We start from the raw sequence: 26,399 nt of genomic DNA on the forward strand, positions 1-26,399 counted from the left end.
CGCTTTGAGAATAGGGGGGGGGAAAGTGTTGCCGTGTAACATTTAGCTTAGACCTTAACAGAAGTTTATCCAACAAATAGTCTGCTGCCGGAAGCTCCGGACCTTGGCCGTCAGCGTCAGGCTCCCACCCGCTAAGATGGCAGAGCTGCGGCATCGAGGAGCCAAAGACAGCGAGCCTCCGTTAGAGCAGCAGCCATCAGAGGACAAGGTAACGCTAGCCTGGGCTCGGATGCTAACACCCTGTAGCCGCTTAGCGGGGTGATGTTATCCTGTGGCTGGAAACAAGCCTCACGAGCTCATCTGGTTTCATCTCATTTACAGAGCAGAGCTCTTTGAAAATGATCCTCATTGTTCCCTTGACGACTCGACACCACAGAGAGGCACAAAAATATAAATGACCAGTTTTGACAAATTGTTCTCTCTCCTAGCCGATGCCCCTGTTTGTCTGAGTGAACGCTTCTCGGAAAAAGAAGCAAACGCGCGTAGCCGAAAATCAAAACATTCAATTGTTAAGCAAAATGAGGCGTTTTTGTAACCCATGCTTTACTCTAAAGCACAGAAAAAACATCTTTGAATGTCATGACGGCTTTATTAATCATGGAGCCAGCTTTTGTTTTTGGTTCGATACTGAGCTTGGCCAGGAGAAACAGCTTAAAATAAAGTGATTGGTGAGACGGTTAGTGCCTGGAGAAACATTAGCCTGAGCCTGACTGGTGGGACTTCTCCAGAACACCCTTCATCATAGTGCTGCAGAGCACGATGCAATTCACGCTTCGCTTCCATTAGAGAGATATGACGTTTTGTGTTCACACTGTCCACTCTGATGACTGTGTCTTAATGCCTAATCCGAGTCAATAAAGGGGCGTGGCGCCGGAGTGACGGCGGTATGGATCCGTTTAGGGGCGCGTGATCACACAGAGCATCTAAGCGGCCCCGCCCAGTTTAATCAACTTGGTTTCCTGTCTTCTTCTTCTCTGCTTCTAACTCTGTCTAAACTCGGTACTGCAAAGTAGAAATACCTGGAAAACGCGCGTCTTGGTTTTAGTTAAAACTAGTTCTAGAAACAAAATAAACAACAATAATAATAATAAAAAAAGTTTCCATATATTTGTTTTTATATTGTCTAAATCTCAAACTCCAGGCCTTGAGGGCCGCAGTCCTGCAACTTTTAGATGAGCCTCTGCTGCACCACACCTGAATAGAATAATTAGGTCATTAAGGCTCTGGAGAACTGATCTACAGTCATGGCCAAAAGTATTGAGAATGACACAAATATTATATTTTCACATGATCTGCTGCCCTCTGGTTTTCATGTGTGTATGTCAGATGTTGTCGTCACATACAGAAATACAATTGCAATCATATTATGAGTAACAAAAGCTTTTAATGACAGTTAGAATGAGTTGATGCAGCAAGTCAATATTTGCAGTGTTGACCCCTCTTCTTCAGGACCTCTGCAATTCTCCCTGGCATGCGCTCAATCAATTTCTGGACCAAATCCTGACTGATAGCAGTCCATTCTTGCACAATCAATGCTTGCATTTTGTCAGAATTCCTAGGTTTTTGTTTGTCCACCCGTCTCTTGATGATTGACCACGAGTTTTCAATGGGATTAAGATCAGGGGAGTTTCCAGGCCATGGACCCAAAATCTCTATGTTTTGTTCCCTGAGCCAGTTAGATATCACCTTTGCTTTATGGCAAGGTGCTCCATCATGCTGGAAAAGGCATTGTTCATCACCAAACTGCTCTTGGACGGTTGGGAGAAGTTGCTCTCGGAGGACATTCTGGTACCATTCTTTATTCATGGCTGTGTTTTTAGGTAAGACTGTGAGAGAGCCGACTCCCTTGGCTGAGAAGCAACCCCACACATGAATGGTTTCAGGATGCTTTACAGTTGGCATGAGACAAGGCTGGTGGTAGCGCTCACCTCGTCTTCTCCGAATAAGCTGTTTTCCAGATGTCCCAAACAATCGGAAAGGGGATTCATCAGAGAAAATGACTTTACCCCAGTCCTCAGGAGTCCACTCCCTGTACCTTTTGCAGAATATCAGTCTGTCCCTGATGTTTTTCCTGGAGAGAAGTGGCTTCCTTGCTGCCCTCCTTGAGACCAGGCTTTGCTCCAAGACCGTCTCTCATATTGTTGATGAAGGTCGAAAACGCCACAAGCAGGATTAATGTGGCGTCAGCTGCCAGACCCTCGGGGAAGGAAGTTAATTTGGGTTCATGTTGCAAGTTGGAAAATCAGCTTCCAAATTGTCCCGTACATATTATGCAACCGTATCTGTATTCCAACTGGGATTGAAGCGATTAATTGCGACGAATCGATAATTAAAATAGTCATAATTATTAATCGATCATTAATTGGAGCGTACAGACTCAACAAAAGGCCCTTTGCTGAAAAAAACCACACATTCAGAGCAGTAATTAAACCAAAACTGTACAAAAAATCTATACATTTTGCATTTAGCATAAAAAATAACTTTTTTTCTGTAAATATGTTCTGCTAAACACTCCTAGTTTTAGCTTCACCTGGTTCAAATTCTGAAAATAAAATCTCCTGTTAAGTACCTTTTGCTATCCGATTTCTGATTGGTTAATCCAAAAAAATCAATCACCAAATCAGCTCAACACTGTATTGATGTTTAGTCCAGCAGACAGAGCTGAGCTTTTAGTGTTTTTTTTTTAGCAGATGCATCCTTTGTTACGTTGATGAAGTGTCACTAAAAAAGCTGTCAAATGCATTTTAGGTGCTAAAATGTTTTATCTTTTAATGTATTTTTAAGTGGTGATATAAAAAAGCCTGAAGTGGTTAAATGAAAAATCTGCAGAATTCACCAATTTAATACAATTAATCATCAGAGTAATTGATAAAATAATCAATTTACTAAAATAATCATTACTTGCAGCCCCAGTTTCTAACTGCTGCTGCTTTTAGAACTACATGTTTTTTTTTTATTATTATCTTGCCACATGTTCTCAATTGAAATTCCGCTTTTGACTTTGACTAGACCTTTTTGACAAAGGCAATTTTGTTGTTTTGTTTTTCTATTTGTTCTAAGCCGTTCCACTGTAGGCGCTGCAGTGTTAGTTTAACCAGATCACATGTGGTGAGCGCAAACATGATGTCTTTCAACAGGTCCTCCATCTTGCCACACGTCCGTATCTAGCATGACATATAGTCAGGCCAGACAACGCAGCGCCTGACTAAAATTTGAGCTCTGCAGCTCATTTTATTTTAAAAATGCTTTTAAAGCAGTGTTTTATTTTCTTTCATTTAAATTATTATGTTACTTTGTCTTGGACAGGGTTTCCCAAAGTGTAATATAAGCCTGGCGGGCCACCAGGCTTTACTTCCCCCTGCCAGGCTAAGCGTTGCTTGTTTATTTACTTTAGGTTTGTTTTTTAATGCTCGCCTTATTCTTTAAGACTTTATATTTGGTGTTTAGGTATTGTTAATAATGTCTTCCAATACCACATAATTACCTGATGATATTTGAAAATTTTCTGTCAACTGTAAATATTATTATTTTTTTAATTCAAAAACATGGCAGGCTGCTGGTGGACTGCCGTAGCGCCCCTACCACTACACTTAGCAGGTTTCCTGGCTGAAACTCTGCATGATATGTAAAGTGACAAAATGTGTAAAAGTTGAAGACATGTGAAAGTTGTCTCCCCTTAGATGTGCTAAGTGTTTGTCTTTCAGGTTTGTTTGATTTTTATTTTTTTTTTACTGGAACCCTTGTAATCTTACTTTGGTTGAAGGTCTTTGCAAAATTTGCACATTTCATTTTTGAGGGTGGAGAACAGTAAACGTTTAATGATTGTTCACTTTGATCTATATTATAAATGCATTATTTCAGAGTCTCGTTTAACGTGAAGTCTGGAGTTGATGGTTACATTGAATTAAATTCTCTGTTGCGTTGAGGCTGAGCGTCACACTGAGCACACAGCCGTGGGTCTTCAGGAAGCTTCTCACGGGGGAGTGAAACAGTATATTTACCACTGATAGCGCACTAATTTAACTTGCCTGAAATGCCTAATCATCGTCACCCAGCATGCATTGTGCTCCGGCAGCAGCGGTGGACTCTGTAATTAAAAATTTGCGCTGAAGGACGTTGACCAAACATATGAAGAAACCCTCGGTGGTGGTTCGTTTTATTTTTCTCTTGCCAAATTTCACCATAAAATGAGAGGGTTTAAAGTTATAAAAGAAATCGAATAATTAGTATTTCAATTAAAGCTTGTCAAGTGTGAGCCTGTTAGTTGGTTTCCAGATTGATTTGAGAAGGAGGCGTTCATGGTTTGAGGAGGCAGCGTTTGCTAATGGATTGGTCAGTGGGAAAGAAAGAAGAGAGACTTGCTGCTGGTTTGGAAGACAACATGAAAGGGGAGGAGAGTATAAATTGAAATGGGTTCCTATTTTTAACTCCAGCCTCCTGAATAGCAGATATTGTCTCCATAGAAACCAGCACATGGAAAAGGGTTTAGCGACTGTGTATATGTGTGTGTGTGTGTGTGTGTGTGTGTGTGTGTGTGTGCGTGTGCTGTGCGGCACATTGCATAATGTTGTTTTGATACGTATTTTCCTTAAACTGACATAAATTTCCATTACTAGAAAAACAAATCCCGTAACATTTAGATGCAGGGGTTCCCTCTGGGTGTATGGACATTCATAATTCATATTTATTAACCTTGGAGTGACACCGTCTGTGTGTTTTCATTAAGGCCCCGTCCAATCAGCATATGGCTTTGACAGCTCAACAATATGGAGGGAGATTCTCTGTCAGCGCTTCACTTCCCACGCGCGGCGCTGCCCTGATGGTCTGCTCGGCTAATTTTAGTGCTTCCTCTGAGTTGATGAAGCTGATTGACAATCCCACCCAGCAGCTCAATCCCATGTCATCATTTGTTAAAGTAGATTTCAATCTGAACAAAACACTTTCTTCTCGCTTTCGTCTCAAAATAAACAGCGTATATACGGTAACGCGTGCTCCATATGTCTTTAAGCGTTTTTGCCCGAACTTGTGGCCTATCATAGTACTGCATATTAGCTTCTCTTTAGCTAGCTTTTAACTTTATCAATATATAATATTTGAGATCTGATGTAGAAAGTTATGAGATTCATCATGGAAAGTTGTAGTTCTCTGAACACAACAGCCCAGTTCCAGTCTTTTCTTCACTTCTTTTTTTTATCCTTTGTGTAAATTATTTGACTGGTTTGTCGAATTAAAACTTTCACAATAAGGCCCATTCTTTTCAGTAGCAGAAATTAAGACGACAGGCAGAACGGGGTTAGTTGGTTTTATGTGCACGGCTGTCGGTCTTGTACGTCTGTGCGTCGCTCTGTGATGGTAACCTGTCCAGGGCCGTCACCTGCCTCTCGTCCAATTATACGCCAAAAAAGGAGAAAAGGTGATTAATGGGACATTGTTGCCAGTAGCATAATCCCCAGCAGGCCAGTAACTGGAGCGCAAACATCAGACACAGACTCACTGATAATACCAGGCCTGCTTTTAGCTCCATGGAGTCGGCTTCTTTCCATGTGTGAGACTTTTTGGTTGGTCAGCAATGAAAACATTTTACCTGAATGTCCACACTTTCCTGTCCTGCGTCACATGGCTGACTTTTCACAGTTCTAGAGCTAGCATGCTAACTGGAACCTTTGTAGTCTAGAAAAGCAACAGATATTGGTCTAAAAAATTGGAAGTGTGTGCTTTTATTTTAAATAGTACATCATCTACTGTTAATGTGTAGCATCCTAGTTAGTCACCTGTTTTTGCTAGAACATACTATTTTCATACTGTGTACTATAGTTGTTTTGTAATAAATAACCTGCTGCGGTCGCTTGGTGGACTCTTCCAAATAAACCAATGAAACATCTTTAAGCTAAGAGTTTCTAGGATTGGGAGCTATGAAGTTAAAGTTTTGTCACAATATTTTTTTGTACTATTCTGATAACAGTCTAAAGTGACGATAAGAACTATTTATTACTCCTTTACTAGACGACTGTATCGACCGCATGAGTCAGCAATCATAACCCCATAAACATAAATATTGCTTTTGAAAAACATTGTCATTTGTAATGCGATTCTTTAGGACATCAGTCACACGAACAAGTGTGATTCATATCTCTAAACTGCACACAGTAGCTGCACAACCTGCCACTTTTCATAAGCTGAACTATTATTATGTTTTGAAACGCAATTTTGGTCACAGAGGCTTCATAATCAATTTCAACTATAGTTGTTTTGTTTGTTTGTTTTGGGTTATGTCAAATGTTTTCCAGTTTCAATGTTAAATGTTCTTTAAAATTTAGTTTTTATTTTTGAGAGGCTGTACATACATCTATATGTCATTACAATTATATTAATTGAAAATAGTTTCAAAATGACAATATTATTGTTTATTGCAATAATTTCTGCGACAATCGCCCAGCAAAAGTTATTATGACTTGCCTATGTATAAATATATATTCTACAGATGCTGTTCACAGTCCAGGTTTTCTGAATCCAAAAAGGTCAACATTGATGACCTTCACGCCTGTTTTATTTCTCCTGTGTGTGTGTTTGTGTGTGGGTGTGGGTGTGCGTGTTGGTGTTCAAAGGGCTCAGACAGCGAGCTGAAAGCAGACAAAGAGGGCGTCTCCGACGAGTCCAAGGTGGACTCGGGAGTCCCCGAGGTGCCGGTCCCTCCTGATGACACCCCCGAGGTTCTCAACAAGGCCCTGTCTGGACTCTCCTCAAGGTCACCCTCAGAGTCGGACACATTTAGTTCTCCGTGTTGTTCTGGATGCGCTTTTGGAAGCTGAAACCTTATTTTTTGCTTGTTTGTTTTTCCCCCGTAGATGGAAGAACTGGTGGGTACGAGGCATCCTAACACTAGCCATGATCTCCTTCTTCTTCTTCATCATCTACCTGGGCCCCATGGTCCTCATGATGATTGTGAGTACCAACGAAACCTCTCGAGTTTTCACGCATCAGAAGTTAGAAACCGCACATCAAACCGTCTTAGACGTGCTCAGCCTTCGCTTAGAGCAGCAGAACAGAGGCCTGGTAGTCCCACCTGCTGAAGTTAGGAAATATGAAACCATTCAGAAAAGCCCCTGACCCGGGGCACCTCACCCATTGACATGCAAACGTGTGAATTTGTTTAGAGCACTAACCAGCTGCACCACACAGAATAAATGAGTTGGTTTTCTCCAGGCAGCGTGAAGATACTCAAAATCTGATAAAACCCTCAACATGGTTTGGGCATCGCATTACAAACTGCTGAAGTCACAGGAACAGGAGGATACTTGGACTAGACGATATGGCTGGAAAACGTATCACGACATAATTGTTACATATCTGTTGATAACAATAATTATTGATTAGTTTGTTTTTTAATATCTGAAATACTGTTGATGTAATCTTGCTCTATGGCTCCTCAACATTAAAAGCTCACACTTTGTGACGTTCTCAATCGTCGTTTGACTTTGCAATTTGACGCCTTAAAAACGGGCCTCTGTCTCTTTAAGAAGCTCCTGCTAAGCTTTCCGCATAGCAACTAAAATCCCTCTTCATGTTTCATCCTGGCCTCTCCATCTATGTTTCGCTTTCCTCCGATTACATTTTGTTGCATTTTTATGATTTTATTGCGTTCTTTTTTTCTTTTTTTGTTTAAACTTGATGCAAACCTTACAATGCAACAGAGCTTGTGGCAGAAATAAATATTATGCTGAGAAGTGGACTTGTTCTGCTCTTGTTTGAATGTTTCTTTTTTTCCCCATTCTCATGATGTAATGTAAACCTTTTAAAGCCTGTCTGACTCCTCCCAATATAAACCTTTAGATGTCAGTTTTTAATGCGACGGTTTCTCTCTCTCTCTCTCTGTTCAGGTCCTCTGCGTTCAGATCAAGTGTTTCCATGAAATCATCACGATCGGGTACAACGTGTACCACTCCTACGACCTGCCCTGGTTCCGGACGCTGAGCTGGTGAGGCCTGCATCACTAAAATATGAACATCTAATAAAATAAGCCGTCTTGGTTTGTTTCTCATTATATTGTCCACATTTTTTACGTTGCAGATGTCCTGAGGTTTGTTTTCTGGCCTCTTGTAGTTTGTTCACATTTTAGATTGTTCCTTAAAGCTGCAGTATGTGACTTTTATTTTTTTTTTTATATGTTTTTTCTACATTTTTGTTACAATTATCAATATGTCATGACAGTATAAGACAAACAATTTGGGGGAAAAATCTGCATTCTCCCAGTACATAGTGCAGAATTATGCCACGCAGAAACAACCAATCAGAGCCAGGAGGAGGGTCTTGGCGCTGTCAATCACTCTCGTGCTCACCCCCTCCAGCTTGCTCTTATCTAAGCAACAGCTGTTTCACCAAATCGTAGCCTTCCACTAATGCTAAGGCTAGTTAGCATAGCCAGCGATGAAGGTGTATAAACGGTTGTCCTGTAACGGTCGGTTGCATCAGCGGCTAACCGAGATTGATTGACATCGCTAAGACCCGCCTCTTGGCTCTGATTGGTTGTCTTTTTTTTTTTTTTACCAATTATCTGTCTCGACATAGTGACAGTTCTAATAAATATTGAAAAGACATATTTTTGTAAATCCGTAACTGATAGCAGTTTTGAGTATTAGCAGCAGTAGGAGGCGCTGTAGCAGTTTTTATGCCACAAGCCTGAAAAAAACCTGCTGGAAAACCAAAGTCTGTTGCAGAACACGCGTATGTAAGCCGTCCAGGTTTTCTCCAGGCGTGGCGACCTCTGATTGGTCCGTGTTTAACCGCCACCCCGTGCCCTGCAGGTACTTCCTGCTGTGCGTGAACTACTTCTTCTACGGCGAGACCGTGACCGATTACTTCTTCACGCTGGTGCAGAGAGAGGAGCCTCTTCGCATCCTCAGCAAATACCACCGCTTCATCTCCTTCGCGCTCTACCTCACAGGTACGGCCGGAGCGGAAAGATTTTTCGTTTTTTTTCCCAGGACAGCAGTTAACATTTTTCTGAACCATTTTATGGGGGAAAATAACTCAGCTTCACAGTGATGCTGCTGGAAATAAAATCAAGTAGTGAAAACAACATCATTCAAATTCACCAAAGAACTATTTGATATAACATGTCTTGAACTAATACTGTTAGTTTTGACGATTTTCTTCTCTACGAAGTAGGGCTGGGCGATACATCGATTTTATCGATTAATCAAAGTTTTGATTCTTGAAGATTAATTGTGTTGTTTTTTTTTAAATCTGGATTTTTTTTTTTCACCAATTCCCTCTGTGGGTTTCCATAGTTCAGAGTGATGTCAATGAGCCCAGGGCGGCCATCTTGTTTGACAAGCGTATTTTACAGCTTGTATTTATTTGGACTTTGAATTTATTTCAGGTCTACTATTAGGGCCAGGGTGCAATTTTCTATTTATTTATTACAAAAATAAAGTCTCAATGTTACAAGAACAAAGTCTTATGACAAAAGTGTTGACATAGTATGAGAATATAGTTTTACTATTATTAAGACTTGTCTCCAACAATGACAAAATTTTTTTTCTCCTAATTTCAAGATGTTCTCCTTGTAAGATGATGTCTTTATACTGTAAATATTATGACTATATTCTCACAATTGAACAGAAATTCTTGTAACCCGGCCCTAACAGTCTGTCGTACAAATCCCAGAACGGATGATTGGGGTGGGGGGACACTTTTTGAAAATATTTTCTGTCATTTGTAATTTCTGTTTTAGAAAAGAAAGAGAAAAAAAAGAGGTAAATGCTTTTTAGTGGGAACGGGAATGAAATGCATCTGCTTTGCTTCTTATTTTGGACTCGATTTGAAGAAAACTGAACAAAATATTTAATTTGCTCTCAGCAATAAAAACAGGATTTATTCAGTCAACTTTTATACAGCAATTAAAAGCAGATTTGGCTGCACCAAAGTGCGCTATGTAGCATAAGTCAATGAGTAAATATGGTTCTAGTTACCATGACAATAGAAGAAACCAGAAAGTTTGGTAAAGATTATTACATTTTGTTGCTTCTAACATTTTTTGTAAGCAGATTTTAATTAAAATCCAAGTTTTGACCTAATTTATTAAATTTTTGTGCTCTGGGGCGGGGGGCCTCACAAAATCAATCCACGGGCTGCAAAAGGCCCTCGGGCCACACTTTGACCACCACAACAAGGCTGCACAATATGTGGTGACTATATTGTGATTCCAATGTAAATATGTGGAAGCTGATTAGCACAAAGCAGTGTTTGAAGCATATTATTTCTTGGCTATGAACGTGCAGATGCTCACACTGGACTAACGGCGTTGCTGCAAATGTTAAAGAGACGAGAACGAAAACAGGCGTATAGTGAAACAAATATCGTCATCGTAATATTTTGTAATATTTTTTCAAGCACTAACAATAGAAATATCACACAAATACAGACAAAGACCATAATTGGAACATGTGAGTTTGTCATATAGATAAATATATGACAGGGTGAAAAAGAATTTCTTTTTTTTTTCGTTTCCAATTTTGTGCAGCCCTAATATGCAATATAAAATGTTATAGTTTCAATTTCAGATTTTAGAACAGCTTTTACATCGGGGGGAACCCTTTACTTTCTAGAGTGAACCCTTCCCACAAATAAAGGCCTTGTACCATCAGTCGTCTTCTGTTGTAGAGAGACTATTGCATGAAAAACATGCAGAAGAAACAGAAAAGCCACTCTTTCTTTTTGCCTTTGTACCAGTAGCAAAAACCATTTGTAACTTTGTAAGAACCACAGGTGAGGGGCCACAAAGCCACAGGTAGCAAACCTAGCAGATGACCAGGTAGTAGTAATAGGTAGTAACAGGTAGTAGCTTGAATGGCCCAGTCAAAGTCCAGATCCTGTTGCAAAAACAATATTAATGGGCATTCTCATTCCAATTGGCCTGTATATGCAAAGCTGGTAGAGACACACCCCGACATGGTTTTAAATGCAGCTGAGTTCTCAGCTCTTTAAACCCTGACCTGCATCGTCTGTGAACGTTGGATGGGTTGTTTCCGTCCCTGAGCAAACCTTCACGTCCCACTTCCTGAGCTGCAGAGCGTCAGTTACTAACTCAGCTCTGCTGCAGCTTCTGACTGGCGCCAAACAGGATGTGGGGAGGCGGGAGGAAGCGCCCAAACTTTTTTTTTTTTTTTTTTCCGACCTGAGCTGAAGTTTCCTACGACCGTGAAAACTATTTCCTGGCGCCGTTTTCCTTTTAAACTTTTAAATCTCAAACTCCATTCGTACTTCCTTAAGTCTATTTTCAGCGAGAGCAACTCCCGTCCATCTTTGCTTGTCAGCTTCCTCTCCTCACATCAGCACACGGAAACAAAAGGCCGAGGGCCCCTAACGTTAGCGCCTGAAATGGGCCGAGCTAAATTTAGTTTGACCTCAGATGACCTCATTTGTGAACAATTTAGTCTCCTTCTCCTTTACGTGTGTTCATCTTTTCTCGTGTGTTGCTCTGCTCCTGCAGGTTTCTGCATGTTCGTGCTGAGCTTGGTGAAGAAACATTACCGCCTTCAGTTCTACATGGTGAGTGTTGGCCCCGGCTCTTCCTGCCCCCTTGATCATCATTTTTTGAGTTTCATAAAATCATAATTCAGAGATTGAAAGTCACCATTTTTAGTCTTTCATGTCGTAGTTTCTGCTTTAAGTCAAAATTCACAGCGTCAGAGTCATAATTACGAGAACAAGTCAAAATTTTGACTTTTAAAGTCGTAATTACGAGAATCGAGTGTCATAAGTGTTGAGTTTGTCATCATTTCTACCCTAAAAGGAATAAGTCGGATTTTTACATTTGGATTTTTCATAAATTTGAGTCCAAAGGTCATAATTTCCAGTATAAAGGTCATAATTCCAAGAGCAAAAGTCAGAATTGTAAGTTTTAAAGTTATAACTACAAGAAGTCATAATTAGGACTTCTAAAGTTAATTTTGAGTTTTAAAGTAGTAAATACAAAAATAGAAGTTGCGATTTCAAACTGAGCAGGCACTCACACACACAACTTGTAATTATAACTTTAAAACTCATAATTACAACTTTCTGTTGGGATTGTATTTTTTTTCCTTTAAGGCGGAACTGGACAACCAAATGTTCAATTGTGTTACAAATTCCTTAAAAATGCCAAATTCCCAACATTTAAAATGTAAAACCGGAGAATATCATTTGTGTACTGAGATGAAAAGCAACAACTGAGCATGTGTTGGTGTTGCTATGCCAACGTTATTTTAAACTAGAAAGTTTCTCTGCCTTAAATTTCTTCTGTTTTGGTGTAATAAGCGAACAGCCAGGTCGCTCTGCCAACAACTGACAGTAAAACGGCTGTGCAGCTAGCTAATTTACATTTCAGCTAATGTTAGCAGAGATTTATGTGTAAATTCAAGCTTGTATGATTCTGACCCGTTGCTTTGAAGAGAAAAATGAATAAATTTCCACCTATGCGCTGCAGTTTGGTTTGGTTTTTTCAGAGCTTCTTCTTGTCCTGTCCTCAGTTTGGCTGGACCCATGTGACTCTGCTGATCGTAGTGACCCAGTCCCACCTCATCATCCACAACCTGTTCGAGGGGATGATCTGGTGAGCCGTCAAGTCCGTGCCGGTGCCACTCATCGACTTCAACCCTAATTAGCTCGTCTTATTTTTCTTTGCGGTGATTCAGATGATAGATCTCAGGGTTTTTTTTCCCCTCTGAATAGGTTCATCGTTCCCATTTCCTGTGTGATCTGCAACGACATCATGGCCTACATGTTTGGTTTCTTCTTCGGCCGAACGCCGCTCATTAAGGTAGCATGAAAACATTTAGATTTGTTTATCTATTGGACGTTTCTGGGAGCATTTAGTAGGCCTGTCACAATAAATCAATTAATTGTATGATAAATTAAAAGGAGCTCGATATATTCCATTAGCATGATTGGTTTTTTTCTTGGGTCTCCATTCAGACTGGATGACAAAAGTCTTCAGTCTGGTGATTTGGTCTCCACTGTCCCGCTTTCTGAAGGACAATTTTGTTGGAAGAGACTTTAGTGTTATTATTTGTTATTATTTATTATTTGTTGTTTTGGTTATTTGGTTTAGATATTTAAAATGTCCTCCGGTTCCTATGACGGCATGTTGGGGTCATTGTAGATAAAAGGAAAAAAAAAGTAAATTGCCCCAAAAAACTGAAATTTTGAGACTAATCTCAGACTAAAACTTACTTTATTGTCACTGCACAAAGATATGACAGTGAATTTGGCAACAAAATGTTGTTGCTTGGCTACCGGAGTACAAAGAATAAAAACTGAAAAACTAAAAGTTTGACTTTGAACAGTCAAAAAAGTTTTACTTTTGGAGCTCATAAATTTCTAGAAAAGGTTTGAGATTATTCCAAAATTTTATTAATTTTTTCCTATAAAATTTTAAACTTTTGCAAGCAAAACATTTTCTGGATTAGTCTAAAATAAGTTTTGATTGTTGGCAGAAATTAACTCCATGTTTTTCTATCTACAATGGCCCTAATGTGCCGTCGTAAGTTCCAGTGTGAAACGTTAGTTAAAAATTAAAGTTTGTTGACCTTTGAAACGATCTACGTACCTTATTGTACCATATTATCGTTTATTGCGATATCGTCTGGGACAATTTATCGTCCAGCAAATTGTATCGGGCCAGGCCTCGTCTTGGATCAGCATCAGTCAAAAACAAATTGAGTTACATAAAGTATGCTGAGTTAGATGTGACAGTGTAAGAATGTTTTATTTTGTCTGCTGCAGCTGTCGCCTAAGAAGACATGGGAGGGATTTATTGGTGGATTATTCGCCACGATTGTGTTTGGTATCATGGTGAGACGTACATTTAATCTCTAATTTAAAACTAAAGTCTTTTAGGACTTCTGAAGTCTTGTAAAAATGATATACTGTAACTGAAGAGTGTCTTCCTCCCCCCCGCCCCCCGTCAGCTCTCGTACGTCATGGCTGGATACCGCTACTTTGTTTGTCCTGTGGAGTTCAACAACGACTCCAACAGTTTCCAGGTGGACTGTGAGCCATCAGAGCTGTTTCAGCTGCAGGACTACAACCTGCCAGGAGTCCTGGAGTCTGTCACCGGATGGGTATGATGACCTTATCCCTAATGGAACGACAGTCTTACAAAAATAGCCAGGAAACGTTCGTAAGTCAGCTAATGCCTGCTTCACACGGCAAGATTTACAAAACCTAAGAGATTCCACCATGCTTGGCGATTAAAAAAACAAAACTGCAGGTACAGCGGGTTCGGTCGCTCCACCGATTTCACTCACCGACATTCAGATGTCAGGTGGGAAATCTTGCAAAACCTCTCGAGACCAAACACGAGTTCAGAGTAAACAAGCATGGCCGACTGGGGAGAGGCGCTGATAATCTGGGAAATCAGGACAAAAATGAGCATAAAAGTTTTACCGGTGTGAACAAAGACGTAAGAGGGGGAAACGTAGCCAGGGGGACGGAGCCCAGAGGTAAACATGAAGCATGATGGCGTTCTACTGTAAAGATAACAAGGAAGAGAATAACAACTGTAATAAATGACAACAGCACCCAAATTTATACAGAGACAGTTACAGGGCATTGAAGAGAACATTCAGTCTGTTGTCAGGACGCATGAGGTGGTGCAGCGATACCCGCAACAACCTGACACCTGTTCTCCATTTCTTGTTGTTTCTCCTTATTATGGGAGATAAAATTGCCATTTTTGTTGGTGTTGAAGTGAAAAAATAAATGTTTCTTGTGGCTCTTGTGTTTTGAGACTGTCGATTTTAATGGCATCATTTTTTGCTGACGTAAGCAAACGGCATGGGGGCTTTCAGGGGAAACGCCACAGCAGTGACATTTAAAAGCATCCTCACTCTGAACGGACATGGAGCCGTTTCAGATCCATAATGCATTTCATGTCTGTAACACAGTCAGAACCTTTCCACACCAGCCCACAGAGATAACATGGGACACAGTTCCATAGATCCTAGAAAATGGAGGACAACCTTTGACCCTCCATGTTAAATAGATGTTGGGTTCTGTGAACTAGCTCCCCGCTGGCTGCGGCGGTTTGCCTCCAACCCTGTCCTCTTGTGTCCACAGACCACCGTGCGTCTGTATCCGTTCCAGATCCACAGCATCGCTCTCTCCTCCTTCGCCTCCATTGTGGGGCCCTTCGGCGGCTTCTTTGCCAGCGGCTTCAAGAGAGCATTTAAGATCAAGGTAGAACGTCCTCAAGAGGCTCTCGCCATCTGAATAAACCACTGTTTGAAATTCGGCGCACATTGAAAGCTCGTCTTCTCTCCTTTCAGGATTTTGCCAACACCATACCGGGTCACGGAGGCATTATGGACAGATTTGACTGCCAGTACATAATGGCCACATTTGTCAATGTCTACATTGCCAGCTTCATCAGGTAAACTCTCACATGCCTGTGTAGATCCTTCAGGCCTTAAAAAGGGTCGGATAAACCACCTGAGAGTTGTGAACTCTAAAAACACTGTCAAAGTTTAATCTGTCACATTCAGACACAAGCATCTTTTTTTGTTTACTGTTGAATTTTATCTTGGATATCCCCACAAGAGTAATACATTTATTTTACTTGTTTGTTTTAATGAACACTGTTTATTAGCGATGTGCCTTTTTTCTGTCTGAACTCGCCTTGATTCTCTCTATATGTGGTAAAACTGACTGGAAAGCAGCAGCATCATCCTAAAGCTTAGTCAGATGCATCTACTTGAATTAATTCACGTACACTTAACTGTCTTTTATTGGTTTATTAGAGTCAAATTAGCTGCAAGACTTTTGTTTAGTATTGTAGTTTGTCCCCTATCCAGCAGAGGGCGCCACTGGTCACCCTGCAGCGGAGCCAGAAACAAAGATGGCGGTTCCGAATCAAAACAGCAGAGAGAAGCGGTTCGAACAGTACGGTGGCCGACAGGTGCAAATGCGCAGCAAAAGAGAAAACATGCAAACAAACAAAAAACACGCGCATAAATTAAATGCGGCAAGCAAAAAGAGAGACGCAAACAAAAAAGAAGACACCCCCGAATGAAATGCAGCAAACAAAAAGTGTTGAAAACGGAAGTGCTCCAGACCACTAGGGGGAGTCAAAGAAAATAGTATTCATTTCTATGGGACCAGATGCAAGATTCAGAGAAAGAAATTTGAAAGAAAGTAAAGGTACGTATAACTATATTTCTTTTCAGAAATATAGTTATACGTACTATATAACTATATTTAGTACGTATAAATACTATACGTACTTATATTATAAAAAGATACGCCGTCTTTTATAATATTATAGAATAACAGAATAATTTATGGGTAGCGTGATAGACTTTGTGTCAGTCATACCGTTCTGGGCTCGGTCTCGATTTTCTTTGACTCCCCCTAGTGGTCTGGAGCACTTCCGTTTTCAACACATTTTGTTTGCTGCATTTCATTCGGGGGTGTTTTCTTTTTTGTTTACTGCATTTCATTCGGGGGTGTCTTCTTTTTTTGTTTGCGTCTCTCTTTTTGTTTGCTGCATTTCATTCGGGGGTGTTTTCTTTTTTTGTTTGCTGCATTTTGTTCGCTTTTTGCTTGCCGCATTTAATTTGTGCGCGTGTTTTTTTTTGTTTGCATGTTTTCTCTTTTGCTGCGCATTTGCACCTGTCGGCCACCGTAGAACAGAGTCTGTTGTGCGATAAACGTTGCACTTTATGTTTTTCTCTTTTTGAAATATAGACACTGGACAAGCTGCCCAAGTTACCAGCTTAATATAACTCATTTGGTCTTTCTCAGTTTGTAAAATAAATGCAGTACTGTGGCTTTAATTGTACACATGGCATGGAAAGGTCAGAGTTGGTTCTATTTTGCCCGATGCTCACACCGCCAATATTTATATTAGATCTGTGGCTCTGATCTGCTGACACTGAATTTAGTTGTTTCCAATAACGACTACAAATGAGAAAATAAGTTTTTTTATAATTTGAAAATGTAATTGTCGTAAAAATAAAACAGTAATTTGTCAAAATGAACTAACATTGGCATCGTACGATATTAATAATTTTTTAACATGTCGGTATAAGCCCGATAAATACAACTGATTGGATTTTCTTTTTTTTTTTAATATATGGTCACAGACCAGTACGACTACGTATCTGGACCATTGCAGAAAGAAAAAAAGAGCAAATTTCCACACGAAAAAAAAAAATCTAAGAAATTTTCCAGAAAAGGTACATTTCTGAATTTGAAAAGTTGGAAATTTGCTAAAAAAAAGTTCATAAATTTTGAGATTAATCTCAGAAATGTCAGCATTTTTCTACAAAATTTCTTAGATTAATCTCCAGATTTATTTGGGGAAGAAAAGGATTCAATTTCCATCTACAATGACAGTAACACACCTTTGTAGATCAGAGGTCAGTCAATGTCAAAACGGTCTGATTTCAGCATCACACGTTCATCTTTGCTTCATATTTGACATTTTGCAGTAAGGAAAAGGCCTCTCACCTCTGTTTTTTTTTTCTTCAGGATATTTACATTTGACCCCTGTTCTGTTTCCCCTCAGGGGCCCCAACCCCAGTAAGGTGGTCCAACAGCTCCTGGCCCTGCGGTCCGACCAGCAGCTCTACATCTTCAACTCCCTGAAGGCTCACCTGACGGAGAAGGGTTTGCTGCGAGCTGCCGAGGCGGCCGCTTAGCCCTCAGAGAACCCGTGTTTATTTATGAGCGAGGACACATCAATGAAAACCAAGAAAAAGAAGAAAAAAAAAACATTCAGCTTTGGGCCATTCCATTTTATTTTGGGTTGGAGCGTTGTGCTTCTGTGCTTGACTGCTCTGTGGATCACGATTCTGACATCAGTGTTTTCAGCTGCGGTTGAAGTCCACCATGTAGCCGCTATATTTAGTTTTTTATTTTTAATTTTTTTTAAATCAACACTGTTAAACTAAATGTTGGTCAGACGTACATTTCTGCTTGTTTACACAATAATTTTTGATATTATCGGCTCACGTGTGTTAATATTTTATCGTACGTAAAGCAGTGCTCTAAACCCCGTTAACACACTGTAATGTTACTGCAGCGTCACCCTCACACCCATGTCTAGCTACATTTTCTTTTGATTGTGATTGTTACTATTTATACAGAGACGGTTTTTATATTTCAGATGTTCTATTGTGTCTTAATGTCTGTTTTATTCAGGCAGTTGGGTGCATTTTTGTGTCTTTTTGTTATGTCGTTTTGCTTCAGTTGAGCCATTTCCAAGCCTTTCACGCTTGGCCAAATCATTAGCATCACATCATCATGTAGACGTCTGAATTCCAACCAAACCTTTCAGTCGCGTAAATTCCTAAAGCTACCTTGCTTTCTAACGAATCTCTCTGTGGGCTAGCGACCTCACGCTCACCTGTTTGCTAGCTTTCATTCGTTTTTTTTTAACTGTCCCGCGGTCTTAGCTTGACGCTCAAGAGGAGCGCGGCGGATGTCACGGTCGGACAACGGGGAAGGCGGTCATTTCCTGAAACAACACACACACATACAAGCAAGCAAACCTCGTGAAAGCGCACGTGGGGCACCGTACCGGAACGCGCTGGGTAAAAAGCTTGTGGGGTCCAAATGACACCTTCTCTTCACACCATGGAAGGGTGCTGGTAGAGCTACTGGTTTTTAGTGTAGCCGACTTGCTGTTTGAAGGTTGTTTTTTATTTCACTTGTTGGGCACCAAGACGGTCGGGATAGTAAAATATTGGGGGGCACAATGATTCCTGCACTGCCATTTCTGATCTTGTGTGTCGCTTGGCAGCGTCACAGCAGAGACGCTCTGCTCACAAAGTTCATACACTGAACATCAGTAAACGTGTTAGCATGTTGGGCTACAGCACATCTGCTAACGTTGCACCTTGCCAATACTGTATGTGTTAATTCCTCTAGGTTTATTAGTCATTTTGTGTGTTATTTATGCCAAGTGTGATTTGATAGTAAAGCATAAGCTTAAGCCTCTGTGGTGTTTGGTTTCTTTACAGGTAGCATGTAAGGACACTTTAATAGGCACACCAGCAGGTGTTTAGGTTAGCATAGGTTAGCATGCCCTACAGAAACGGCAACACGTGTTCACTGATGTGTTTTTTTTTTCTTTAGCTAATGCCAATATTCCAGCGGATTTATTTATGCTTTCCTAGATATAATTTGTTCTACCCTGAGCTCAGCATTTTGGAAACGTCTCTGACACATCTGTACCGAGTTAGGTCCGATCCACTGCTGGTCAGGCCAATACTTGCCATAGCCAACAGATTTATTGGCTTTCTTGTGCGGTCTGGAATTTATTAAAACATCTGTATTAATTTAGCTCTTTTATTGATATTCCACCTTGGTTATTTTTATTCATTTAACTAGGATCCGATTTTTGGAGGGTAGAAACATTTGTAGACTCGCACGCAGAGATATTTCCTGTCATTAATTCAACAGCACACGCAACGCCGACTGCCCTTCGGGTTTACGTATAGGTGTTTTAAGTAGTTCACTCTTCTACATCTTATACAAGCACCTTGTGGCGAACCCAGCGACCATTTTGGAAGTATCGATTTAATGTTCTCTATTTTTTTTTTCTCTCGCTTTTGACATTATTCTGGTAGCGACATTCCTATGTTGATTACTTCTATACCACTTTTTTCTATCATTTGGCAGCAGAATTTTGCAAAACTTCAAGTATAAAACATTAGACATGTTAAGACAATATTTGCCGATTTTTAACTATTTCCCTACATTATCTGCCGAATGCTAATTTGTAGCCACCCCGTTTTTTTTTCTTCCTTTTTCCTATTAGGAATCTAAGGCAGCATGACATTACAAAAACGTGCAATCCAAGTATTATTGAACAGGACTGTAGTATCGAAACTCACATTTACTGTCAGCTTCCTTTCAAACATTGAAATGTCTCCGATCCATTTGAATTTTTTTCACTAAAATCTGTATCAGGTGTGGGCATCAAACGCAGCAAAGTTTTCTTTTTTCCCATGGGGAAGCATCAATGCCTGGTAACAGAAATGCAATACCGTACCAAATATTACATCCACGCAGTGTTTTGTGAAATTACATGACTAACGTGATTCGATATATTGTGCAGCTCCACTAGAACATACCAAAATATTCCTGTTTCTGTTGATCTATTTCAGTTTTTTTTTCTGCCAAAATATCTTGAAGAACATGAACTAAAAGATTACTCAGAAGAAATGTAGTTTTCACAGTTTGTTTTTCCATCCTTCTCTAAAGACATCTAATTATTCAAACTGACATTTTGTAAGATTATGTGTTACCATAGTTAAAATAAAATCTGATTAGCAATCCAAGTATTTTTTTTTTTGTACTGATGGTGTTTTAACGATTTGGTTCAGAGGACCCTTTAGTCTTTCTAACTAAAACCAGAAGACTTCTGTTAGTATGATGGAATAAAACCAATATTTGTAACAAGACATAATAAACTACATTTGGTGTAGCAGGAAAGGAAAATGATGGTACATAGTGGCTTCTTTTAAATGTGTTCCTGGTATTTATGTTTATTTTATATACCATCTTCTAGTTTTTTCGGGTATATAACCCAGACATCACTTTTATCCGGTGTTTGAATTGATTCCGATGATTATTTATTGACGTCATTCGAGACGTCATCTTTCTCAAGATATTTATTTATTAACTCTCTATCTCTGCTGTAATTCTAAAATATATGTTGGTGGTTTTTTTGTTTGTAGTTTTTGTAGTCAGGCAAGAAAAAAAAAAAAAATCATTATCGCCACGTGCGAAAAAAAAAAAAGAGAACAAGTGTAAAAGTAGCTGAAGAGTTTCTCCGCTGTTGCCGTGGTTGCTGTTGCTAGGCTCCTGTTCGGTGTCGTGCCTCAGCTCGGGTGCTCGTTGCTTATGATTTACGTAGTTTCTTCCTCTTGGTATCGCAGCCGAAGCCGCCGCAGTAGTTACATTTTCACACAGCTCAATTTTTCGGTTCAGCAGCTCAGCACTGCCCTTCCACTTACCTGCCACCAGAGGGAGCCAGAGCTCCTGTGCTCAGCCTGTTGACTGTGACCTTAAGGCTGTACATAAATGGAGATATTTGGCCATTTGTTACTTCTGCTTAGAACAATCCGCTGCCCTTTTATGAAAAAGTTAGTGTACTAGATAAACGTCTTCTTTTTGTTGGTCTTTAGGGCTCCACTGACCTGTTGTGCAAGTGTGTTTTGCCAGGAGTCTATCAGAGGAATGTAAGGGAGTCATGTCTGTCCATTGTGCTGTGCAGGCTCTCCTGTGTGAAACATTTTACTTTATTATGTGCATAGATTACCTTATGAATCTGTAAAACAAAAAAAATAAAGAAATCTGTATATCTATTCTTTATCTGTGCAATGGTTTGGTAAATTGTACAATATCTAGAGGTATTCTTTAACGCTGAACTGTGTTTTTGGCTATGTTCAGAGAAAAAAAAATAAATGTATTTAAAGACAACAGGAGGTGTACTCTTGTGACTTCTTCCTTCTCTTTTTTTTGTGTGGTCATCTTCCCCATTTTGAAACTTATTCGGTCAATTTCCTCTCACCAGCCTCTGTAAAATGTTCTCATTTTGTTTGACGATGGAGACCTTTCTGTCGGCGGCGGACTAGACTTTCACCTTTTAGAGAAATGGGTATGTAGAGACAGCAGCTGGATGGATTTGTGCCCCTGCAGCCCGAGCGGTGAGGCAACATGCTCTCTGAACCAGTCATAACAAGAGGCATAAAACCATTTCCTTTAAGAAGACGCTGCTGGTGGTGGTGGTTTCTTCTTCTTCTTTTGACACCGGTGAACATTAGTCACTTGAAGACTCTGCACTGCAAATCCACTTCCCCCCCCTCTCTCTCCACCACTTGGTCAGCTTCATGAAGACAGGCACTAACATGGATACGGAGGCGACATGAAGGGATGAGTTACAAACTTCTACCTGGAGGAAAAGAAGAAGAAAAAACCCCAGAGCAATTAACACAGGAAACAGGAAGTGTGATCTGCATTATCATCAGTTTGCGTGTTTTAATGTGTGCGTGTGAGAGCGAGTGTGTGTGGCGTGTGTGTGTGTGCGTGTTTTAGCAAAAAGGTGCATGTGGGAACTTAAGCACCTTACCTGTGCCGTTGGAGAATGTCTCTGAAACTACCTCGGAACTGGGACTTCAGCACCTTCAAGACCGAGACGGCTCGGATAGGTAAGGCTGGCCGGCGTCGCCTTCTATCAGACGGGATGCGAAGCTTCCTCTGCATGTTTCACACACACTATGGGCACGTTGAGCAGATGCTGTCATCTAGCCACGAAAAAAACAAAACAAAGAAAGGTTATTCTTTACTTGCTTCTCTGTTGTCTTTAAGCTTTTGGGATTTGTCACACAAATATGACTTGTGCGTGTGAGAGAGGTAGAGATAAAAAAAAAACGACAGCCGGAGTGTGCCTCCAGTGTTCTCAATGTGGGTTTGTTTCCGTGGTTGAGCTGTGTACGCCGATGATAACCAGATTTGCTTTTGGAGCCTTACCTGCAACGCAAATCACTGTTATCCATTTTCTACCGTTCTCTGTTTTGGACGTGTGGGACTATTAAAAGTGCTTTTGCAAGCGGTTCACCATTTCCACGTTTGTGTGTTTTTGCAGAACTGTGTGCGCGAATATTTCAGAGACACTGATACCACACTGAGCTGTGTTTGCACAGGGAGAACTCAGTGAGGTAGCTTGCCTTAGTTCCTCTCACGACACGGCGGTTGCAGCATCCACACAAGCGGAGGTCCTGAAGCGGAGGCGTTTCTGCCTTCTCGCTAATCGGGTTTTACAATCAGCCCCAACTGGATGTTTGGCACAGTGGAAGGAAGTAGCTGCTCTCATTCCTGTTCACTTTGTCTAACTTCCAGTAACTTCCACTGCCAACCGTGTCGTGGTCTTAACTCTTTCACTTTATTGAGGAATACGATTCTTAAATGCTCATGACAGTCAACTTGTTTTCATCAGACTGTGACGGGTGTCTGATTTGTTGACTTAGAAGTTCACCAATGCAGGCTATCAGCAGGAAACTGATGCAAGAGCGCAGTTTCTGCAAAAGTAGCTCTACCTACCTGTATGTATGAGCTTAGAGTGGTGTGTGTGTACTTACTGACACTTGTTTATGTTGCCTCTTTAGGACCTCTTAGCAATCACTTACATACACAGGTTCAAAGGATGCTTTCATCCAGTCCTTCTGTTGATACAGTGGAATATTGTTTTTGGGATGACAGGTTGAGTTTAGGGTATGTGGCAAGTCTAGGTGTTGCACAAATGAATGGAAGTCCATACCATTTCCTTATACAGTTAGAAATGAAAACCTGTGTGTGTGTGTATGTCTGAGCATATTTGTACAATCATGCTACATAACGTCCCTTCATGCGGATCTGAGAGGTCAAGTTCAGACCTTTGGGAGGGACTGTTGCAAACCTGACACAGGATTTCCTGATGATTTCATTCAGCGTTGCAGGAACTATTCAGTGAATACTTTGACATTTTGCAACATCCACTTGCAGGTAGACTAAGTAGTGTAGACTACGTAGTGTTTATAATAAAAATAAAAAAAAGTCGTTTTTTTAACGTATAAACTGTTATATCATGACAGCACAGCAGTTCAAGATAATCTGAGACAAAATCGAGCTCCTCCTCCTCCTAATGCTACTGTTATCGTCTGAAGAAATGCACCGATCAGAGCTAATCAATCAATCAATCAATCAACCTAGAGCACCTGCTGCTAAATGTCCTAATGTTACAACTTACTGTTAATGGAAAACAGTTATACACTGTCATCACTGGTCATGCTAACTAGCCTTAGCACTATGTTGTGTTGTACCAGTTGTAGCTTAGCACAGACCAAGCCAGATGGGATGAGCATAGCAGTGATTGACAGCGCTAAGACCCTCCTCTTTGCTCTGATTGGTTGTTTTTGATTAAATGAAATGCATTTCTCATTCACGTACCTACTGCTAAATATGCTAATGGAAAACAAACAACTGAATGTTACAGGAAACCATTTATTCATCATCCTCAGCGGCCATGCTGAATGGCCTTAGAATTCACGACAGGCTCCGTTTGGGAACTAGCTGTAGCGTAACACAGAGAAAGAGGGAGTGTGAGCAGCCTGTACATGAGGACGATTGACAGCACTAAGACTCTCCTCCTGTCTGATTGGTTGTTTCTGACCGAGCTAGAGGAGCTCAGTTTTCTTTCACAGATTATTTGTCTCATGTTACACTGTCATGACCAGTGATGTCAGTAACGCGTTACAAAGTTTGTAACTTTGTAACTTTACAAAGTTTGTAACGCGTTACTGCGCATTTTGTTGGTAGAAAAACAGGAACTATTTTGAGTTTCTGTCGCCAAGTCTGATTATTATAAGCTTCTTTTTTTTAAAAGTCGCTTGCAAATTTAATGAGTCGCGAGTTGAGCTTTTTGGGCTCGTTTTTGAACGTAAAGTTGCTCATTTGGGCTTGGAAATAAGCAGACAGAAACCCCAGAATGTGTCTGACCTCCAGTTAGTTTTAGTCAGGCTCTCCCTGTCCATCATTTCCCGGATGATCCGTCCTGCTGTGTGTTTGTTAATGTCAAGTTAATATATTACCTGTCAATTACGTCGAAGTATCCAGAACATTGGAAACATGGAGACTAATATGATCAGCGCAGGGGCTGTTTAAATCTTTCTTAGAGTTTTCCAGACAATAGTGGAACACACAAAAACATGCACAAATTACTAACAGTTTTTCTTTTGTACTGTAACCATTAAAAAATCTCCCCTTCAGTTCAACCTTATAAGTGGAGACACTTTGTTGATGTTAACATTATAAAATAGCTTACAATTAAGTATTGGCAAAGATCAATGTAATATTCACAGCGTTGTTAGCAGCTGCTGAAAGTAACTAAAAAAGTTACTTTTAATGTAACTTAGTTACTTTCCAAATCAAGTAGTCAGTAATCTAACTGAGTTACTTTTTCAAAGTAACTAATGTATGCCATCACTGGTTATGACAGTGGCAGCTTTAACAAATATTTTTAAAAAACATATTTTTTATAAGTTACATACCCCAGATTTAAATTATTGGGTTTTTTGCTACAGGGTTTTCCAAAAGTATTAAAACCCCTTTACCGAATAAATTTTGTGTGCTTTTCTCTTATATTCATGCTGATATATCTAAATAAGAATAATTAATGAATAGAAGAGGGAATGTTAAGATAATTTGTGGAAAGGAAAAGCTACTAGCTGAGCAATCCACACAGTTGCCTCCTGCATTATACAAAAACAAACAGAAAACCCTACTGCTGACAGAAAGTGGAAGGAAGTCCTGTCTGCAGATTGCCACAAGCCAAGTAGAGAACACAACAACAGGCTGGTCTGCTCAAAACACAACTTTGTGGCTTTTACTTATTTATGTATTTACTAAGGGTCAAGATTAGAGGAAGATGCACAGAGCTCAATAAACAGCTCTGGGCTGAAAGTTCTAGACTCTACACACGCAGCGCAGAAAAAAAATATATTTTCATGTGCTAATATGGTCGAAGTACAGACCTACAATTAGTTCATAATATGTATTAAAACATATCTGTTAGTTCATGATCTGCATTAAGACAGATTATGAACTATTGAGCATTTACGTACCAACCTGGTTCCGATATGCTCAATGCAGCATTTTATTCATAGTGGCTATTCATGCCAACATTTTACATTTTTATTTGTAATAAAAAACAGAAAACCATATATTGTTCTCTCAACATTACATTATGTACATGTTGCTTTGTGTAATTTAACCCCTATAAAATACATCGATGTGTTAAAGTGTCAAAATCTGAAACCGTTGAAGGGGTGGGATTACTTTTGCTTGGTGAAGTTCCTGCAGCTGATATCTGCTAAACAGGAAGTAGTCTGATAACGTCGGCTTTTGAAATGCAACATTCAGTGTCCTGTGTTCCTTTCTCCTGCCATATGTGCTTACCACAGACAGATAAGGTGGTTTGAGTAGAGCCAGAGGCCGGGACACCTTTAGAAGTTTAGGAAACAGAAAACAGCTGAGACACTGAGAACAGATGTGTTTTGTTTTTTTTGTCTGCAACAGCAAATTAAAGTCATATACTGAAATGCTTGATCCTCCATAAAGCACAGATAGTTTAAATTAGGGATGGATGATGTATTGGCACTAACCTCGGTATCAATGACAACGATATTAGTCATTAATGAACACGTTGGTGTCGGTCTGATAAATAAAGCTGGGCTGATATTAATAACCAATATTTATTCCCCGTCTTGTTGCCTTTTGTTTTTGAAGGGGAAGCGGAGGAGGTTGGTCATGTGATAAGGATGTCGATGCAGCACAGGATTGTGGGTAGTTTAACTGAAGCAGCGAAGCCATGT

The 26,399-nt window shown here is 40.1% G+C and overlaps 2 protein-coding genes and 1 long non-coding RNA gene across 3 annotated transcripts in view; 2 read left to right on the forward strand and 1 right to left on the reverse strand.

The window, feature by feature from the left end:
• On the forward strand, nucleotides 1-20,788 carry cds2 (CDP-diacylglycerol synthase (phosphatidate cytidylyltransferase) 2). The gene is made up of 13 exons (XM_028032991.1): nucleotides 1-208; nucleotides 6,606-6,745; nucleotides 6,846-6,942; nucleotides 7,878-7,975; nucleotides 8,802-8,941; nucleotides 11,492-11,550; nucleotides 12,510-12,592; nucleotides 12,712-12,799; nucleotides 13,765-13,833; nucleotides 13,950-14,102; nucleotides 15,100-15,219; nucleotides 15,309-15,412; nucleotides 17,549-20,788. The coding sequence occupies exons 1-13, from the start codon at nucleotides 137-139 to the stop codon at nucleotides 17,679-17,681; spliced, it is 1,356 nt and encodes a 451-aa protein (XP_027888792.1). The 5' UTR covers nucleotides 1-136; the 3' UTR covers nucleotides 17,682-20,788.
• LOC114154165 (uncharacterized) lies at nucleotides 20,343-24,236 on the reverse strand. The gene is made up of 2 exons (XR_003597508.1): nucleotides 22,121-24,236; nucleotides 20,343-21,943 (listed from the first exon to the last, which is right to left on the reverse strand). It is a non-coding gene; the product is annotated as an uncharacterized LOC114154165 (long non-coding RNA).
• Nucleotides 21,943-26,399, forward strand: part of arhgap25 (Rho GTPase activating protein 25) — a 19,650-nt gene continuing 15,193 nt past the window's right edge. Inside the window, exon 1 of the mRNA XM_028032990.1 lies at nucleotides 21,943-22,199. Coding sequence (XP_027888791.1) covers nucleotides 22,136-22,199 — 64 coding nt within the window. The 5' untranslated portion in view covers nucleotides 21,943-22,135. The remainder of the gene's footprint in view (nucleotides 22,200-26,399) is intronic.

The sequence above is a fragment of the Xiphophorus couchianus genome, chromosome 12 (genome assembly GCF_001444195.1).
Source record: "Xiphophorus couchianus chromosome 12, X_couchianus-1.0, whole genome shotgun sequence".
NCBI lineage: Eukaryota > Metazoa > Chordata > Actinopteri > Cyprinodontiformes > Poeciliidae > Xiphophorus > Xiphophorus couchianus.

What these genes read in the sequence shown, in the direction of transcription:
- cds2 (XM_028032991.1), top strand. Translation starts at nt 137, where the DNA reads ATGGCAGAGCTGCGGCATCGAGGAGCCAAAGACAGCGAGCCTCCGTTA. An exon ending in CGATTGTGTTTGGTATCATG is followed by an intron (nt 13,834 to 13,949) that starts GTGAGACGTACA and finishes GCCCCCCGTCAG; the next exon opens with CTCTCGTACGTCATGGCTGG. An exon ending in TACATTGCCAGCTTCATCAG is followed by an intron (nt 15,413 to 17,548) that starts GTAAACTCTCAC and finishes GTTTCCCCTCAG; the next exon opens with GGGCCCCAACCCCAGTAAGG.